The sequence below is a fragment of the Leptonychotes weddellii genome, chromosome 2, assembly GCF_054177405.1.
Source record: "Leptonychotes weddellii isolate Sample4059 chromosome 2, ASM5417740v2, whole genome shotgun sequence".
NCBI classification, from domain to species: Eukaryota; Metazoa; Chordata; class Mammalia; order Carnivora; family Phocidae; genus Leptonychotes; species Leptonychotes weddellii.
In genome coordinates, this window is record NC_138370.1 from 71,729,504 (window position 1) to 71,750,932 (window position 21,429).

General features: G+C 38.1%; 1 protein-coding gene across 1 annotated transcript in view; it reads left to right on the forward strand.

Annotated features, from left to right (window-relative positions):
• The window catches only part of INPP4B (inositol polyphosphate-4-phosphatase type II B), a 631,805-nt gene that overhangs the window by 437,396 nt on the left and 172,980 nt on the right, over positions 1-21,429 (forward strand). Inside the window, exon 10 of the mRNA XM_081813115.1 lies at positions 5,451-5,583. Coding sequence (XP_081669241.1) covers positions 5,451-5,583 — 133 coding nt within the window. The remainder of the gene's footprint in view (positions 1-5,450; positions 5,584-21,429) is intronic.

A 21,429-nucleotide genomic window follows, 5' to 3' on the forward strand; every position in this document is an offset into this window, starting at 1 on the left:
TAAAAAAAATAAAAATAAATAAATAAGAACAAACCCAAGTCCACATGCCTTGGCATTCTAATACCCTCAGAGTACACAGTATTCTAGATAGAGAAGAATTGCCACATCTTAAGCACCTATCATGTACCCCTGGTTAATATATATCTCATCACTTAATCCTCAAAATATTTCTTTGGACACTACACAAGGGGTCTGAGAGTTTGAACCCTTGGCCAAGACTTGGCCCTGCCATTACAACCTGCTAAGGACTCTAGCTCTTGACTACACTGATTTTAAAAATGAGCTGAAACGGGGCGCCTGGGTGGCTCAGTCCATTAAGTGGCTGCTTTCGGCTCAGGTCATGATCCTGGGGTCTTGGGATCAAGCCCCACATCCGGCGTCCTGCTCAGTGGAGAGCCTGTTTCTCCCTCTCCATCTGCCTGTCACTCTACCTACTTGTGCTCTCTCTCTGTCAAATAAATAAATAAAATCTTTAAAAAAAAAAAATGAGCTGAAACTTTTTATTATAAATAGCTCAAATATGTTCTATACATTTCTTTGCATTCTTAAGCAGTATCCATTGGCTGCACCCAAGCCTTTTGTTGATGTCTTAGTGAAGCAGATACCAATCTGTGCTGAGACCTTTTGAGGTATATTCATAGTAAATATGTAATTTTTAAATATATGACTTTACCCTAAAATGCTTTGTAATGTTTTCTTTGGACTGTTTGTCCACTTTTAATAGATTTCCTCCCAAGTCTTTTTTTTTTTCTTCTTCTTCTTTTTCGCTGTGAGTAGTTCATGTGTCTTATTTCCCTTCCTATTTGATGGGAAACCATGTAACCATATCTGTTAGGGTTGACAGGGAAGAAAAAGTACACGGGCTATGAAAAAAAGGCCTGTGCTGTGAGTTACATGTAGGAGATGTTGGGTATCGGCCTCATGCTATCAAGTTCAGCTCTTCCAAGGCCTTTCAAACTTGTACGACAGTTCCTGTATATAGTTTTATAAGAATAGGTAAAGTATTATTGATATATTCACTTAACCTCTAAACCAGCACTTTTCCGTGGAAATATGTGTGCCACAAATGTGTGCCACATATGTAATTTTACAGGCTTTTAAAAAATTAAAAAGTCACAGGCAAGATGAATTTTAATATTTTGTTGAACCCAATATATACAAAATGTAATCATTTCAAAATATAATCAGTACAAGAAATTATTAATGCTCTATTTCACACTCTTTTTCTCATACCATGTTGTTTAAATGTGATGTGTATTTTATCCTTACAGCACATCTCAATTCAGAGTAGCTACAAGGCCAGTGCTTGAACTAGTGGCTACCCATTGGATCGTACAGCTCTAGACAGTACTTGGAAAAGCTTGGGAGGCTCTTAGAAATTGTCGTATAAAGGAAACCTATGCTTTGATTAAAGGCTTTGCAAGATGAACATAGGTGATGGAGGTTTGGCCAGCTCGCGGCAAGGTGTACAGGGCTGTACCTCTTTTGGCTCCTTGTATAGTACAGCTCAACCAGGGACCATTGAGGGCGTGCTGCAGAGAGGTGTACAACCCCCGAAGCATTCTGAATACTTGTGACTTGCTCAGAGTCCCTGCAAGGGCTGGTAGGATAAACTGTTTATTTGTACACTCTATATAGAGAGCAACCAGGGATTGAGGCAGATGCCCCACTTTTTTTCGCCCTGCTTGATATCACTCTCCAGCCAGGTGAGTGAGTGAAATTGTGCAGGAAGCCATTGAGTGATCCTCTGCTTTGGGTGCTTGCACCAGAATGATCCTTGTGAGTGTCACACTCTCATGAGCAGGCAAAAAAGGTCAGAGCCACATGCTGAGCAGACAGAGAGCCTGGCAGAAGGAGAGGGAATGGCCACCTGTCCTGGAAATAAAGCCCAGTGTAATGGGGATAAAAGAATGCTGGACTAAAAAGCAAGAAACCTGGATTCCAACATGGCCTCTGCATATTAACTAGTTCTGGGACCAAATGTAAGCCAGTTAACTTCCTTTAACTTCCTATCTTCCCAGCAATGTACTGAGTGCTTTGCCTAGCTTACTTTGATTCTTAAAACTATGAGAATGATAGAGTTATCACATGCAACTTTTTCCTACAGCAGTTATAACCGGGAATGGTGAAGTAACTCGTTCAAGACCACAGATTTGTAAGAGAGAAGACAGAGAAACAAGGCCTGACAATACCCGTTAGTGGATAGCTAGTCTGGGGGCTGGGAGAAGTGATTTAATTGCCCAGATTTCCATTTTTGGACAGAATAAAATGACACTCCAGACCTCTGATCTCCAACTCCAGGGAGACTAATTTTTTGGTTTGTCTTTCACATTTTTCCACTGATATTAGAGCTCCCAGTTTAAAGATGAGAATTTTAGAAACAGCCCTGAAGACGAGATGGAAAAGCTTGTTCCTTGAGTTACATTTGAAATATAAAAATTTTTAAAGATGTCTCTCAAGTTCCATGGTTATGATTACAGTGATAGCAAAGATAGAATAGCTTTATATTAAGTTATTCTTTTACATTAGCATTAGCGTGCTATTTTCCCTCCATGGGGACTTAGGTTCCAGCAACAGAGAAGACTGTTTCCCTCTAATTCATTCTTTTACAGGAGTCCAGTCAATATCCATGTATATGAGTGATGTGTTTTATTTATGTTGAGGGGAAGCAAATACAAAAACACCTGCCAGAAAGTAAATATAGAGGCAATTCCATTGTTAGTGTTGCAGCGTGGGACAATTATACCCTGTCTTTGGGGATTTCATTAATGCGCTTTATGCCACTGGGAGTCCCCATGGACAGTGATTTGTAGAATAAAGAAGATAATCTTTATACCTAAATAACACCTCCTCGGGTTTGACATGTTTTCATAACACAGTGCTGTAATGTCATTACCTAAATTAGTTTTTCACAAGTCGTATGAGTTCTGTAAAATCTCTTATTATCCTTTGAGATGAAGCCTGTGGCTGCCGGTTATGGTAGAAAAAGTTTGACTCCTGGGTGTTGTCCTGGGCCCGCTGCAAGCAGGTACAGTGAGACAGTAGGCATACCCTGCAGCCCCTCTGTTCGGGGCCCTGGGCTTGGCTCAGGGATGGACAAGCCAGAGTCCTCCTTCCACGGCAGCTCCTGATCTGGTGGACAGAGGAGACATTCAGTGGTTGTGGTCACAACTCTACAGGCAGCTGGGCCTCATGGGGTGTGTGTAGCTCGTGTCTGAAAATAGCCACTCCACCTGTCTCTCATTCCACTCTGGGGCATTTGTCACTTTTATTGATGAAAAGACCTCAGTAACATTCATGACATATGCAGTTTGTTTTATTAATTCCCAAACCATCCATACCTTCAAAATCTAAAAAGGCAGAGAGAAAATCATCTGAAATTTTGGGGCATCATGAAACCTCTCATCAGTGAAGAGTTTTCTTTGAATGAGGATAAAGAATGAGGAGTAGGAATTTAAAAACCCTGATAATCAGGGAAAGAGGAAGTGAGATAGACATCTGTTTAACTACAAAATCCTACAATGAAATTCACTACAACGATACACAATCCGCACACTAAAATTGTTTTGATTTCCCACATTTCAGCAAATTACAGTACTTTGTAAATACCTACGGAAAGAACATTCTAATATCTATATCTAATAGAGTGACTAACCTGAAAGCTAGTTTTTATGCCAGTCGTTCATTCATTTATTGTCAGCAAACATTTATCACATGCCTACTGTGCACTAAGCAGTATGAGTTTGTGAGAAAACAAAATAAGCTCCTCGTGGAGCTTCAAATCTCAGTTATTTCCAAGGGAGTTACAAAATAAGCAAATATATATATATATATATAATATGTCATATGGTGATAAGTGCCAATAGAGAAAAATACAACAGGATAAGAAATAGAGAATAGCAGAGTATATAGATGGGACAGCATGCTCATAAAGGATGTTCTAGTAGCTATCTCTGATGAGGTGACATAAATGCTTTTGTTCAGCCAGATCTCTCCCAGGCTCTTCTCTGCCCTTTGCTGAAAAGTTACCCGAAATTCCTTCATGCTTTGTCCATATAGCACTTGGACTTCCTTTTCTGCCTTGACTCATTCTCATTTCATCACTCATTGACGTATCATCAGAGCTTTCGCCACAAATAGTATTTTCACCTGACGTCCTTCTCCTGATAATTTAGTCTCATGTTCTTCTGGCTTTAGGTGATTTGGTGTCTCTAAGCCAGCTCTGTGAGTTTCAAGTTAGTTCATTGGGTTTATCCTTGCTAACGTGTAGGCATCTCCCACTTTAGAACTGAGGTGTATTTTCAGTGTTTGCCCTTGAGTTTTTTTGAAACAATTCTAAACTGAAAAGGAGGAGAAAAATTTGGACCTGAAGCTTGTCTTTCTTATGCTTTACAATTGCTAAGTGTGGTTGCAGCCTTTCGTGTATGAAATAACCGCACACTTTTCGCTGAAAAGACCCAATTGTCCTCAGACCCCTGAAGTCCAGGCTCTCATTCTAGTGCAGCCCTACAACAGACCCATGAAGAGAGAATGCTCTGGAAGATGTAGTGTTGACTTCTTGTAGAGTGTTACAGTGTGTTAGGCAGCAATGGCCTAGATGATATGGGTTTGATATTTTCATGTTTACTTCTTGACCTTGAGGGGAGCATGAGAAATACTCTTTATGGTATACCATAATATTTTGACTTTTAAATCAGAAGTAGCCCAGAATGTTAAAAAGAGATGAAAGATTTGTATCCTGGAAAAGAAAAACCAATTTAGAGTTTTATTGTTTACCTTATGAGTCAAAGAGTGTAGAAAGGAGATATTTGTAGTCAACAGCCAGTATGATAGGTTTAAAAAGCAATTTTAGAAAATGTAACAGAATAAGTACCTTTCTGTTTTGTGTATTGCAATGAAGTTGTCCCATGCTAGTATAGAAATAACAAAGGAAACAAATGCTTTTAAACATTGCTGTGATGGGGGGGAAATATAGCATTTCTATTTATAACTTGTACAGAGTCCCACATAAAAATAGCTCCAACTAACAGATTTGCTCATATCTGGAATACAAAGTTGTTGCTGCCAGTGACTTGAGGAATTCTAATAAGAACGACGACAGCATTGGTAAATATTGAAATTTTATCCTCTTTGCTTCTATCCCAGTTTTCATAGGGGAAGAAAATTAGTTCGCAGAAAAGTCCTGGCTTCGGTATTACACATTTTGTTATTTTCCAGGCTACTGGTCTCTCTGTTTTTAATGAAAAGGATACATTTGCACCCCTGGACCTCACCCCATGAGAAGGCTCTATTATTGTATCTCTGTCAGTGATGATTGTATCTCTGCAAGTGAAATATTTGTCAGGCTCATGGAGTCGACATTTCATTCTTCTAATTTTGAATGATTGGTGTGACAGCAAAAATATTAAGGACTTCTGAAGTTAATGAAAACCATTTTTTCTTATTTTCAGCGAAGCTTCCTGGGCTATGCCAGTTTTCAAGTGGGGGAGCTACTGAAGTCGAAGGAGCAGCTGCTAGTCCTGAGCCTGAGGTGGGTCTTTGTCTGCAGAAATGCTTTAAAGTTAATAGCCGATGATACTCACTGAAGGATGGCGGGGCTTGAAAGTCCCAATTCTTGCAGATGTTTAGATGTCAGCTCTCAAATGGCTCATGTTCTCCATGGCAGCAAGTTATAGAGAAATAGCAATTATTCAAGTTCACATTGAAGTTCATGTTTCACATTGCCAAAGGTTATCATTCTGTATGGGAAAAAAAATTACATGATCGGTAAACTGATGAAATTCTTTGATAGTAAGAATAGAAATGATGAGCACGTTATTAAATAATTTTTCTATTACTTATTAAAATGACTTTCTAAGTCAAGTAAGCTTCTAGGTTGGAACTATGTTTGTTAGTGGCAATATTGCAAATTTATGATAATAGAGGGTAAGTTGATTATTCTCTTTTTTTAAGTTTATTTTGTTGCTATCCTATGAAATATAAAACATAAGTTAAAACAGACTCATATTGAAGCAGGGAGTAGATCAGGGGTAATTTTGAGTATGAGTACAATTTGTTTTGATATAGACCAGACAACAATCTTTAGGAAGTTACATAGTATTTTAAGGCTAAGAAGGGTGTTAAATAGAATAAACTTTTTTTTAAAAAACTTCATTATACATTCTAAACAATAGTATGCTGTTTTCTAAGTGTATAATAACTCCCATAATTATGTACACATAATATATACCTTGCAATATTTGTATAGTATAAACAAATGTAAAAATTGTATAGGACACTACTTGGAAATCTCAAGACGTTCTTCTTTTGATGAAACATAGAGACCACTCCCAGGGAAGAGACAGTGTCTTAAGTGCTTGCCCTCTGCCTTGCCCCGGCAAGGACCCACTTGTAACCAATTTATTTCAGTAAAGATGCTGTGGCTTATGCCGGAATCTATACTGTGGGCTGTCTCCTTTTCTGATTTTTCCTGATCCTTACAGTTTTGCATTTTGACTTAGGGGAGTACAAGGTAATTTAAAGTAGCTCATGTTCATACAGAAAAGTAAGTGTTGATGGGTTCTAATGAGGCCATTATCTTCACTCTCTGCTATGTCTCTTAAATATCTGTTATTTTGTTGTTGTTAAATTTTATTTGGGAAGACATTTTAAAATCTTCACAGTTTTGTGGTGTTGTTCCCAATAAAGTTTTGCTGTGGTGATGTTCAGCTTGAAGTTTGTGTAAAAAGTCTAGCTAGCAATGTCATGGATCCTCTAGAAAATATGTGTTAGTGCCCTAGCGCGGTGGTGAGACCTGACCAGAGTACCCCTGGATTCATGATAGCTGATGTCAAGCATTAAGTTAATTTAGGACCCCTAGCAGGCCACGTGTTTTCTAGATAAGATGCATAGCACTTCATTCCTCCTCTTGCTGACTCGCATGGATTCTGTCATAACTGCTGTTAACATCAGCACAACACTGCACCTTTAGACACTACCTTTGAAACAGAAATCAGGGGACCATGAATTCTTAGTGAAATGAAGATTAGTAAACACATAGAATATCTTAGTGATAGAACAGGAACAGAAGGGTCAAGTTTAGAGTACTACCACTGTAAGCAAAAAAGGAATATAATCAATACGTATTTCCACTTTTGATCTTAATACCTCTGCCTAATACTCATTTGATTTTGATTGTATAAAAGGAAAACAAGTTTAACAACAAAGAATTTAGTTTTCTAGAGATAATTTTTTTAAAAAACTAATTTTGAAATGGCTAGGTTATTATTCTTTCCCTCCCTTTTCATGCTTTGCCAAATTTGTGAATTTCTCTCCCCGTGAACTAGACACATTATAGACTTATCATAGCCTTTTGATTTCTGACGCTTCATGTTTTTTACTTCAGATGTAATTCATCTTCTTTCCCCTGGCTTGTGAGTCTCTGAGGTACTGTGCTAGAAGAACATTAGGTTAGGGATAAGAGCATTTTTTTTTTTTTTTTGCTTGTTTGTTTTGTTTTGTTTTAATATCACTTTGCATTGACAATATTTGCATTTTGTTCCTTTTAGATTCCAGTCATTATTTTTTAAAAGGTTTATTTATTTATTTCAGAGACACAGAGAGAGAGAGAGCGCAGGGGTGGACAGAGGGAGAGGGAGGGAGGGAATCTCAAGTGGACTCCCCACTGAGCACGGAGCCCCACGCAGCTCAGTTTCATGATCCTGAGATCATGACCTGAGCCAAAATCAAGAGTCAGATGCTTAGCCGACTGAGCCACCCAGGCGCCCCATCCAGTCATTTTTAAAGCAATAGAATTCTCAGATTTCTGTGAAACAAATTCACAGAAATAGGGTACGTTTGTACAAACGTTCTCTGATGGTAAGCTTCCCAAAAATCTATGTAGTTGTGTATTCACCATCCCTTTGAGTTGTTTCTTATCAGATAATTCCAATTCCAAAACTCTCAAACTAACTCCACAGAGCACCACAGTTTCATGTGGCTACTATGTCATTTGTGCTTTGAACTGGAATTTTTTAACAGAATTTGGAATTGAATTCTTTTTTCCCGCAGAAAATTGAAAGGGGCAAGAAGTGTGCATCTTATTTATAGCTTTAGACTCAAATTTCATGAAATATCATATAGTCCATTTTTTAAGTTATTGAATAAATTTTATTTGCATATATTAGAGAAAAATACCTCCAAAACACCAAGTGGTGCCTACTCATATATATAACTCATCTTCCTTTAAATATGTAGTTACTAAATTACTGTCTGAGTGCTCTAGCATCCCAACTGGACTTGATATCTTTATTTAGTACTAACCCTCTTACTTTTGTATTATATTTACTTTGTTTTGCTAGTCTGCATTTGGTTGTTCCTGTCTCCTCTGACTTCTTTTAGATCTGCATTGTATTTTCTGTTATTGTTCTCTAATTCATTGCCACATCGTCCTGACTTTCATACTACGGTGTAAACAAGCTAAGGTCCTTGTAAAGAGGATTACAAATGTAGGCGTGAAAGACAGTGGGTAATCTTATAATAACAGTAATAATAATAATAAAAAGCAGAAGAAGGAGAAGAAGAAGTTTCTACGTGCTTTATGCTCGGGTGAATATATTAGAGATATTGCCTCGTCAACCCTTATCAAATTAGTCTATGGTGCTATTCTTTTTGCCACTTTATAAATTAAGACAGTGAGATATAAAAAGCAGTTAAGTGATTTGCACAAAGTTACAGTGCTCATAAATGGGAAAGCCAAGGTACAGAGCCACACATTTCTGACTGCAGAGCCTGTGCTCTTAGTGACCTGCTTCTTGTCTCCTTTGACAAAGGAGAAAACTGAGAACTTGTTAAAATGTATCACACACCATGTGACTTAGGTAATGGAGGAACAAAGCAAGGACTCAGGTGCAGAACCACCTGTTCACAGTTTCTCCCACTTCGGTTTCACTGCAGTGCCTCGTCTTACAGTGAGTGAAGACAGAATGAGTGTCAGCATGCTGTGAAGAATTCAGACAGATTAGCCATGATGGCAGAAAGTGGAAGCCAGCCTGCCTGGTTAAGGGAGAGACTGAGGGAAACCCGTGGAATCTATTCTCACCCCAGAAGCTTGGCATCCTCAGGCCCCAAACCTGGGTTGCTGTTCAAGTACCTGACAGTCATTTGCCCTGCTAACCTTATCTGAATGTCTTAGGACCACGCAAGCAGAAATGTGGAACATCATAATCCTGTTTCATGATTTAATAAAAGAATGGAGAGATTAGCTCTGTCTCTGGGAATGGTACTAGCAGTCGGGAAAAATTACGTTGCTCTTAAAGTATTCAAACAACCACAAAGGCAGAAATAAAGGGGGAAGGGTAAAACTTCTTTTTTAGGAAATCCTTCTCAGAAGAATTGAGACAGATGGATGTGTTTTGATCTCTGTTGCATATGAGCTTCATTGCATATCTCCTTGTTTAGGCTACGTTCAGTGCTCATCCATTCAGCAAGCACTTATGAAGAACTTTTCATATGCTAACTACAGTGATAGTTAATATTTTGCAGTTGATGTTACTAATAACACTATTAATGAAAAAAACTCATTATTTATTGAGCATCTACTAGCATGCAGAGGAAGTATTAAGTGCTCTTCATGCATGATCTTCAATCTATGCAGCATTATCATTCCTGTGTTACAGCAACTTGTCTATGATCCTGCAGCCGCTAATTGTACAAGTAAGATTAGAATCCAATTTGGTCTGACTCCAGAGCTTGTTCTGTTTTATTTCCCTGCCTCGTAGGAAGCTAATGATCTAATAGAATCTTTGTTTCCTTCTCTCTAGTTTATATTCTGTCCTTTGGAGAGTTTCAGGGGCCTCATTTCTTTTTTCTTAATGCTTTATCTTAAAATTCAATTTCATATGCCCATGACATAGTAGAGGTTCAATAATTACTTGCTGGAATTTTGATTCATGATGATGACTTTCTTATATTTGTATGGATGCTTAAATGTAAACCAAGTACCATTGCTTTCTGAATGGCATCCACCTAAAGTAGTGCATATAATGCAGCCAAAGTATTAGAGTATATCTGAGACAAGTAACTTACAGAGTAACAGTGAGGGATAGATTGTAATATGCTTGAAAAGTTGAAAACCTTATTTAGAATTTACTATTTCAGGGTAGGCCACTTTACCTTGTCACAGAAACTTTGAATAGAGCACTTAACGAGTGTTCTATTATTTCTTCTGTAATCTTTTGCATGTAACCCCTCCAAGTTAAACAAACATTTATATAGTTTTATCAGAATGGATGTGACAAAATATTCTTCAATTTATTCATAAAAGAAAATTTGTTTTCATTTATTACTTCTGCCACATTTACAGTAGTGCTGTCATGTAACATAAAACATTAGACTCCCATGATCCTAAATAGACATATGGTGTTATGTTTTATAATATCCAGATGTGTGGGAGAGGCTATGAAATAAATGAACAATAGATGCCTACTGTTTGTCTTTCAATTTCCCTGTTTTAAGTAACATTTATAAGTATATATATTTATGCATATATAAATATGTCATAGATTATGTAGATGGGTATGTGTTTGTGCATCTATATTATTTTAGGATTATTTTGCTTTCTCACAAACCAGGAATACATTTTTTTGCACTGTTGTCAAATATATGTGCTTAGATAAAGTAAGTTCGAAATTATGAAGTCTTTAGATTTTTAGATTTTGGTGTTTTGCTTAATTTAACCTTCTTAAACACACACACACACACAGATGCTCATTTCAATTTTGTTTCTAAAAGTAAGAAAACAATAAAAAAAACAAACACATATTTTTAATTTAATCTCCCAAAGGCATGTTCTTAGTTTGAGAGCTGGAAGTAATGATAAGGAGGGGTTCCTTGGGCTATGACATACAGTTTTCTACGTAAGCATACTCAGAGTGATAAAAAGCTGAAATTGTCACGAACTTCTCACAGGTTGGGAGCCTACGCATGTTCTTTAGCCCATAGGGCAATGGATCAGAATGTTTGTTACTGAAATGCATGAATACGTATGAACCTCCATAGTCCTTGTGATGAACAGTGGCCACAGATTGACAGAAGAGTTTTAAAGGATAAATTTCTTTTTCATTTCAAATGGAATTAAATTTTCATAGAGTTTGCATTTCCTATCACTGCTCCTTTCCTCTATGCAAATAATAGTTATGCAAGTCTTCTTAATTTAAGCACCAGATTATAGTCTTTAAACTTGTATGTATGATGAATACTTCTTTAATGACATCTTTTCTTATCAATATTTATTTGAACTTCAGAAGGATTTAAAAAAATTACAGCCAAATATTTTAATAGTCACGTATATTTTGAATATATTTTGTTCTCTTTTAAAAGTCTTCCAATTAGCTTTTTTAGGTATCAGAAAGTAGGATTGCAGCAGAAAGTTCTGATGGTTCCACAACACTAATTCTTATGTATGTCTAAAACATTTTTTTAAAGATTTTATTTATTTATTTGACAGAGAGAGAGACACAGCGAGAGAGGGAACACAAGCAGGGGGAGTGGGAGAGGGAGAAGCAGACTCCCTGCCGAGCAGGGAGCCCGATGCTGGGCTCGATCCCAGGACCCTGGGATCATGACCTGAGCCAAAGGCAGACGCTTAACAACTGAGCCACCCAGGCGCCCCTGTCTGAAACATTTTGTATATTAAATAAGGACAATAGACTTTGGCAGCTGAAAAAAAAAAAAAAAAAAAACAACTCTCTTTGAGAGGGAATAGCATGTCTGTGATTATTATAAAACAGAATAGTAGTATACTTTATTGAATGCACCAGTGGAAAAGTCAGAAGATAAAGATGGCATGTAAAAGCTACTTCATTGATGCTTTTGCATAGAATTTACTAAAAATGTACATTATAAACCCTGAGAGCAATGCATAAGAACTCTGCATTTTTTTTCTTTGGGAGTGAGCAAGCAGGAAAACATGCAAGTCAGTAGCAAATGCACACTCATGATTGATCCAGATGCACATGTAAGGGGAGAGCCTTGTATCTACGGAGTATCTCCTTCACTGTTTTTGGCATGACCCAAGTGAAGAAAACAAAACGCCTCAGATTCTGACAGACTCTAACCTTGTAAACGTGCAGGAAGAGGTAACTGACACTATTTCAGCTTTATGATGGATTAAGTATGTCACATGTCTTATCTTATACAGTCTTCTAATAACATTGCCTGGAAGGTGATATATTCCTGCTGTACTCAGAGGTCAACTGAGGAACACGGTTTGACTTCCTTTAGGTCACGCAGCTGGGACAGGATGGAAAATGGAGACCAAGAGAGAAGTGTCTTTGGTATTATATATATTTTGTTTAGAATCTTAAAATTAAATAATTTTTGAGAACAGAAGAGATCTGGGCACTTCAGCTTCTCTTTAGACCCCTTTAGCGACAGGGAGTGCAAACATCTTTCCCATTTTCAGACAGGTGAGTGTCAGAAAAGTGTTCCTTTCTTATCTCGAATCTGATGTCCTGGCCTTGGCCCCCACTCTCCTTCATGGAGTTTAGGAGAACAAGCTTCATGCCTTTTCGCTATGATTACATTTGAAAGCAGCTCTTGTCCAACTTTAAATCATCTCTCCTTTTTTTCTGAGGAAGGAATGTGATGTGTAGTAGAAAGAACAGCAGGCTTTTATGCCAGACTTGGGTTCAAGTCCCAGCTTTGCCACCAGCTGTGTCTCCCGAGGCATATTGCCTGCTCTCTGTACCATTTGTTAATAGAGATAGTAATGACCTCCCTCCTAGGGTAATTCTGAGCAATTAATAACTGTAGTAAAGTTCTTTGCACTGCTTCGCATTAGAGAAAAGCACTCTATCAATATTGTTATCCTTGCTTCTTGCGTTAAACTTACTAATTCCCTCAACCATAACTCAATGTTTGCTTCATTTGCTTGTTTAGTTTGTTGAAGATCTTTTTTCATTTTTTTTTAAGATTTATTTATTATTTGAGAGAGAGAGAGAGCGAAAGGGGGAGGGGAGAGGGGCAGAGGGAGAGAATCTCCAGCAGACTCTCCACTGAGCACAGAGCCCCACACGGGGCTCGATCCTATGACCCCCAAGATCAGGACCTAAGCCAAAGCCAAGAGTCAGACACTCAACTGACTGAGCCACCCAGACACCCCTGAAGTTCTTTCTTAAAATGTAACATCCACAATTCTCTAAAATGGTCAGTGGCAGAGGCGTCAATTTAACCATTGATCCAAATGTATTATTTTTATTATCTGAGAAATAGATACCTGAAACCTAAATTCTGGCTTTAACCCCTCTAACATCAGATATGGCTTCTTATCAGGTGGCAGATACCAGCAAGAGGCATATGGAGAGCAGTTTGGTCAAAACAGAAACAGAGTTGGCCAAAAAATTAAATTTTTTTTTTTTTACTTAAAACTTTTAATAGTATAGCATTGAAATCAGGACCGAAATTCATGAATATAACCCAGTATGTCAATTGCTGTTAGAGTTTACTGATGCATTTTATTCCTGAATATATCATAAACTGTCTACAGAGGTAAATTCAAGTGACATTTCTCAGGACCAGACTTGAGAATAAAGAGAGACATCAAACACAGAAGTAGGGACATTTGCTTCTCCTACTGATTATGTATCAATGTCCTTTGGGGACACAATTGCCTAAAATTATCATGAGCCACTTTCTAATTACTGTTAAATTTATATCAATTTAGTATAAAATCAGAATATGCAAACTGTACACATATCATGCGATCAGAACAGTGGAGAAGTAGAAAGAGTAGGTGATTTAGAGACATATCTGAATCCATACATACCCGAATCTGGCTCTCTGGCTCTTCTCTTGCTTAGCATGATGGTGGAGTACTCTGACGTCAGTGTGTGAGCTCATCTGTGGAATGGGGACAACATAGTTCCCATCTCACAGCGTTGTGGTGAGGCTCACAAGACTTACTAATGTGAGATGTTTACAACAGCGCCTGACACAAAGTAAGTGCTCAATAAATGTGACCTGTAATTTTTATTTATTTTTTATTGATTAGCTTGCCTAGCCTCAGGTTTTGTTGTGTTTTGTTTTTGCAGATGAGGAGTAGACATTTTGTACAGAGCCTATCAAACAGTATCTGATGCAAAGCAGGTGCAAATCATGCTCATCACCTATTATTAAAATCATCGCTGTTGTTATTTGGCATTTTATTCAACTAGACTGTCTTTCATTTATAATTTAAATGGCTCTGCAGTCATATATTCTGCATTTTTCTTTATGTTCCTAATCCATTTTCATGAAGCTGTAGGTATGACCATGGAAACCAATTAGCACTTTCTTAGTTTGCATTATTCAAAAGATGTCATATTCATCAGATTGCAAATTAGAGTTTTCAGTCACCGAAGGGACAGCACATACTTAGAGCACACTTTAATAGCTTCTCAATTTGTATAGAAAAGCCTGAAATCATTCCTTTTTTAAAATGCAAATCACATAAAGTTAATATCTGTACACAAAGACCTACCTGCTTAAGAAGTTTGAGAGCTAATTTAACTTTGAAGATAATTTGCAGGAATGATTAGGCCTGCAAGGAATTATATTTGACCTGAAAATTTGGTATTGGATTTGCCCATATTTATCAAAGTCACTTTCTTCATTATCACCCTGCATTTCTGCTGCTCTGGACACATTTATATCAGCTTTTACCAAACTGTTTTTTTTTGAATACCAGTATCCCTTCAGTTATTCATATATGTTCTTTAAATGAAGGAGTTTTATGTCAAATAAGTTTGAAAATGCTATACTAAAAAAATGAAGAGGGTCACTTCCCTGGAGGACTTCTCAGTGCCTTCATTAGTCCTCAAGGCCCTTTGAGGCTCTCCGAAGACAGATGTTGCCCACAGCTTTCCCAAACTAATCTGAACACAAGGAGCTTCCTTCATGGAACACCTATTAACAGTTTATCAGCTGCTGTGTTCCAAGAAACACAGCTGCATAATTTAGAAAATGCTGATTTCGAACAAGAACAACCAAGTATTTTCCAGAGAAATACACGTATGACTGTCTATATGTATTATCCACTTTTTCCCCACCATAAGCCTGTTTTCTAACACATACATCTGTAGGCAGGCATGTGGTTTTCGTCCAAATGAACACTCACTCTTACACACACACTCCCCACCCCTGCACATCATGTTGCTTTATAACATGCCATTACCCACCCCTCCTTCTCCCCATCCCTCACCCCTGGTCCATAAGCATCACGAACCCTGTGGCATTTCACATTCATGCCACGAGCTGTGTAGACACCGGTTTGTAAAATTTGTACAGAACTATGGGAAAGAAGTGACAAAATACATGCTGTCTCTTTTATGTTCATCGACGGATTTATTTTCAGCTTGCATAAGCAGACATACACTTATTTTCACAATAACCTAATATTATAACGACCCCAAACTGAACTTTGTTCTTTCCCTGAAAGCTGCGCTTTTTGGTGCTTTTCCTTTCTTGGCTAAATTAAGAACCATCAGATACCCTCAAGGTAGCAGAAGCTAGAAATCTCAGCATCCTTTCTCAAGTCATCCTTTCTAAAATTCTTATCTGATTATGCTATTTTCCTGCTTTAAAAGTTATATTTCTTCCTGTACCCCCCATACGTGAGCATGTATATGAACTTGGTGTGCAAAAACCTCAGCCAAGATATACAAGATAGTAAGTCTGCTTCTTCAGCCTCATCTGCAACCACGTACGTTACCCTTGACACTGATCACCACTTCCTCTGTCATTTATAGTGGCTTGTGCACACTTTACACTTTGCAAAGGTAGAGTCTGAATCCCCGTATTTCTCTGGAACCCCTCTTCTCGGGGTTTTGAGCTCAGTTTCAACCTCGGCCAAACAGAGCACAACAATGTTTGTATGGTGTGTATGTGTAGATGGTGCGCCTTAGATTCTTTCCCACACTGATAACCAATTATGTTTCTCCATTTTTGGGTATCTCTTATGCAAGGAATAAGTCTTACCCAAGCAGAATACGCTGGTATTTCCCAAATACCAGCTCATTGGGAACTTAGAAACGATAGTCTCCAGGCATGTCAGTGAAAAGTTCTGGTCACCACCCCCCACCCAGGCTTCTCAATTTCCTATGACTGAATGATGATCAGGCTTTTGAGTGGGTGCCTGAAGAAGTAGGTCAAAACTCATCACCCTCCCAGCTAACAGAGGCTTCATGATTACTGGAAAGTCGCCATCGTAAATTGTATTTCCAGTGAGGTTTGACTTTGCTGTTCTATTTATACATTGTCAGTTCTACTTTATACATCAGTGAGCTGTGTTGAGGTACCATCCCTGAGGGAATATAGAAAGTTACCTGCCCTGGGGCTCCTGGGTGGCTTGGTCGGTTAAGCATCAGACTCTTGTTGATTTTGGCTCAGGTCAGGATCTCAGGGTCATGAGATCCAGTCCAGCGTCACCGTGGAGCCAGCTTAAGATTCTCTCCTTTTCCCTCTGCCCCTCCCCGACTTTCCCTCTAAAAAAAATTTTAAAAAGGTTAAAAAAAAAAAAAGAAAGAAAGAAAATTACCTGCCCCTTGACAATGTATTCCCCTTTATAGCATGCTCTAGCTAAGGATTTTTTACCCTAATCTATTAAGTAAAATTCTTTGACGTCTGTAGTTCTGTGGCATAGTATGGCTGTCTCATAGTAAAAGTACAGTTGAAAGATTGTTTGCAGTAAGACTTCAGTAATGTAAAGAGTTGTCAGGAAAGGAAGACAAATATGATTTCATTAATGGAAGCTAAGGAAACTAGAAAATATAAAAAAATATGATAAGAGAAGTTTTAAGAATGCAGAAGAGAAGGATGAAATCAAAGACGAAAAGATAAGACGTAGAATGAGAAAGAAGAAAGAATAGACAAGTTTATTTTGCTGTACTTAATTACATTTAGTAACAATATATGCAAATTGCTTTCAGTGTACACAAACTGTTTTGTAGGCTGTGCTACAATGGGGGATAGTTGCTTCTAATAATGGGCCCAGCCTGTTGTATGGGTGATCTGTTGAGTTCCTTGATCAATGTACGTAAGCTTATTAGGATAAGAAGGGCACGTATTTCATGGAGCGCTGGGTGTTATACCCAAACAATGAATCATGGAACACTGCATCAAAAACTAATGATGTGCTGTATGGTGACTAACATAACATAAAAAAAAAAAGAATAAGAAATACCTAACAGAAATACCCTAATGGCTGATAGATAAATTAGGTATTTAAAGAGTCTTCTTTATAATATTGTGGGGCACTGATGAATTTGTTACACTAAGAACAGTTTTACATCTTGCATATAAAGTAAAGTTTTTTTTAAATTAACTGAAATCATTGAATGAAGATTTAAGTTAACCTGATCTAAATGGTACTGGGCATATGTCACATTATTACAAGCAAAAGAAATGACCAAATTCGCCTATAGATATATGCTGAATATTGCTTCTTTCTTAGATTTGCACATGTAAATTGGAAAGTAAATAAGCACATTCCTTTAGGACTTAGTATAAAAATTGATTGTTAAAAACAAATTTAAGGTGCCATAATAAACTTGGTCTAATCCCCATCTGTCCATTGAAGAACAGAGCAGATAACTTGCATTTTATTTTATCTCATTTTTATCTTCCTCAACATTGATGCAGTCTTTCTAATTCAAAGCAGGTTTGAAAGTTTCAATCCTAAACTTAAAAATGGTGTATGGTGGGGATTATTTCTTCTTATCTAGAATCAAATTGAAGATTTTCCAAGGACTTACACAATAAATAGGAGAGACAGTCTCTAAGGGTCCTTGGGTTTGCTTGTTTGTTGGGCAGACTGCCAGCTAACACTGAATTTCTGGGCTATTGAGACATACCTCTAGTACCACTAAAAACGAATTGCTTTTATGACCAATTCTATTATTTCTTCTATGATACAGCCTTTAAAGTACTTTGAGGTAGTTAGGCCTGTGATTGTAACATTGGAGGAAGTTAGAGTTCCATTACTTTCACCAGGAGTGTTAATTACTTTGCTTAAATTTCCCCATGAGTAAATGTCATTTACTAATCATAATAATGCTACTGAAATTAGCTTAAAAATTGTGTTCGTAAGCTAGATTTTAAGGAAAAGATCCCTTTATATTTTGATAGGGAAAAAAAAGTTTTCTACCTACTCTTTCATGCATCTCTTCCTCCCTTAAGCCCCACTAGTCCTTGAAACAAGTACTATTCAAGTGATCTTATCTTTCCTGCCAAATTCATTTGAAGACTATATTTAAATAATAAAAGATATTTAAGAGGAAATGGTAAAAACACATATAACTGGTTTCATAGTGTTATAAAATTTTATTATTTTCTCGGGTTGTTTTTGTAAATTCTTTGAGTTCAAAAATGTTAGTCATGGATGTGATATGGCAGCAAAATTTTCTTTGTGTTTCAGGGCTAAGGTGAGTAAAAGATGGGAATACATATCTTTTGGAGAGTCTTTTTCCTTTTTTATACACTCCAGGTCCATTCCGCAATGAAAGCTTTACAAACCTTCCATCTAATGCCTTCTCTATAGAGAGATGTAGTCAGAAAGGAGGGCTGATGAATTTCCAAGAGATAAGGAGGGTTTTCTTCTGGAACTGATTTTAAGAATAGAATCATGAACAGCTGAAGCTGGAGAGGCAAAGAATGGAGAACAAGCAACATTTTGTAACAACACGTGAATACTCGTTCTAGGAAAAAGTGTCCCTTTCTACTTTTGAGTCATACATATTAATAATCAGCACATAAGGCTGATTCATGAGGGTCCAATGCAGACTGTAGGATGGCCAGGTAGATTGTCTCTTATGTCAGCTGGGACTGGAAACCAAGTCACATCACTCCTAAAAATTGTGGTCCCTTCTGCCATTAACTAGACATTAACTTCAAGAAGGAATTTTGTGTGTGAGTGCTTTAGTTTTATTGGCTCAAAAATGAAGACTTTGGATTTGATGATTAGGTAAACTCTAAGATTCTTAGTGCTAAGAATCTGAGGATTGTCACCGTCCACGACTATGACGTGCTTAGAGGGGGATGAATGGGGAAATGGAGAAGAAGGGGTGAAGGTTGCAGGCAAAGGGAGGTAAGGGAGTAATTTTTGCATTACCTAGAGCATGTAATTAGTGAATTATACAAGGGAAAGGTATTGATTTTTACTGGATAACTCCTGTGTTCCTGAAAGACAGCCCTTCCATGATCCAGTTTTAAGAAGTCTTTAGAAGCAGAGGTACTGCTTAGAGTTTTGAGGGCACCTCACAGTCGTCATCTGTAATTGGGAATAAGAGTACCTCATAATGTTGATATTGAGATTTTTTAGAAAGTAATACATGTAATGTCGCTGACATAGTGCCTGGTATATAGTACCCAATAAATACTGGTCATCTTTACCATCATCATCATCGTCATCAACCTAAGTGTCTCATAACACTAAGCCTGAATAGCTTTCTCTTCTTTCAAAAATGAGTATACACCAGCTCTAGGCTGTGCGTACCCACCTGTCTTTGGTCATACACGTCCTCTAGCTATGGTCGGCAGGTAAACTACCTGGGGTCCAGTAAGTGATCAGTGCCCGTCACGTCTGGAAGGTGACATAGACGCAGAAGCTTGGCGAAATTGACCCTGCAGATACCAGCTGAGGAGGGGTGGTTGCAGTGGTGATGGCTGCTGTAGCCAACGTAAAGAACGGTGAAGAGGCCCATGAGGCAGAAGTTGAAAGAGCAGTACGAGGAGGACAGCCAAAGAAATGAGGCCAAGGAGGTGGCAGGGGTCTAGGTGCCCTAGGAGTGACAGCCACTGTGCTTGCTTCATCCTTTACTCTGAGTGGAGCCAGGGGTCACGCAGGGTTTTGAGCCGAGGAGTGGCATGGTCAGACTTTCAGTGCGAGCTGTGCGGAGAATAGACTCACTGCAGGAGGGCAAGGGGTGGGAGCAGGAGGCCAAGTAGGAGGTTTCTGCGCTAACCCAGGTGAGGAGTGATGGTGACTTTCACCTGGGAGGTAGCTTGGAGGTGCTGAGAAGTGATCACATTCTGGATACGTTTTGAAGACAGAGTGAATAGGATTTGGTGACAACATGGATGTGACATAAGAAAGAAAGGAAACCACGATGAATCCACAGATTCTGGTTTAGACTTTGGAAGCAGTTTGCCACTAACTTAGTAGGGGAGGGCTGCAGTGAAGCAGGTTTTAAGAGAAGGATTCGGAGTTCGCTTTTGAACGTTATCAAGTTTAGATGAGTTAAGTTTGTGAGAATGAATTAATAAACTAATGAAGAAAAAAAAGCAACCAAGTGAAGCCTCAGAAAATGTTCTAAACTTCAGTCAAGAGAAGCAAATATATGAACAAGTAAATAGGGAAAAGTTATCGGCAGCCACTCTGGAAAACAATATGGAGGTTCCTCAAAAAGTTAAAAATAAGGATGCCTGGGTGGCTCAGTCAGTTAAGCAGCTGACTCTGGATTTCAGCTCAGGTCATGATCTCAGGGTCATGGGATCGAGCCCTGTTGTCAGGCTCCCCGCTCAGCGGGGAGTCTGCTTGAGGAGTCTCTCTCTCCCTCTCCCCCACCCCGTTCGTGTGCTTTCTCTGTCTCTCAAATATATAAATAAATCTTTTAAAAAAAAAGTTAAAATAAAACTACCCTATGATCCAGTTTTAAAATTCATTGATAAAAAGATATTTTAGAAAGAATCTGTTTAAGGCTCTCAATAAAGTCCTTTAATACTTCAGTTTGTTAAGCAATAATAGGATGGGGAAGAGAAAGTACAATAACATTAAAAACATAATGGCTTAAATAAAACCACATTGGGAAAAGGAATAGTAATTTGATACTTCAGAAAACAATCTCATGCAAAGGAAAACACTCCTGTGAGTTTCTTCTTTACCACTCACACAGAACACTTTATTTCTGACATCTCTGATCACCAAATATGTGGGATGCCTGTGGAATTGGGATGCACCACCCTCCCAGTACATGGATGTGTTCACCAACACAGAAGCTATCTGAACCTTGGACTTTTGAGATTTTTATGGAGGGCTGATCACATAGGCAACATTTTAGTCATTCACCCGATTTCTAGCCCCTCTCCCCTTCACAGAAGGTAGAGTGTGGGCCTGAAAATTCTAAGCTTCTAATCATGTTTTGATCTTTCTGGTGACCAGCCCCCATCCAGGAGCCCACCAAACATTGCCTCATTAGAACAAAAATATTCTTATCATCCAGGAAATTCCAAGGGATTTAAGAGCTCTGTGTCAGGAAACAGGGTCAAAGACAAAATGTTAGAACAAAAGATGCTCCCAGTGTTCTTATCACTTAGGAAATTACAAGGGTTTTAATTTTGTGTCAGAAACCAGGCACAGAATGTAATATCTATTTCTATTATTTCGCAATCAGTGAGGCAGATGATAAACCCAATAAA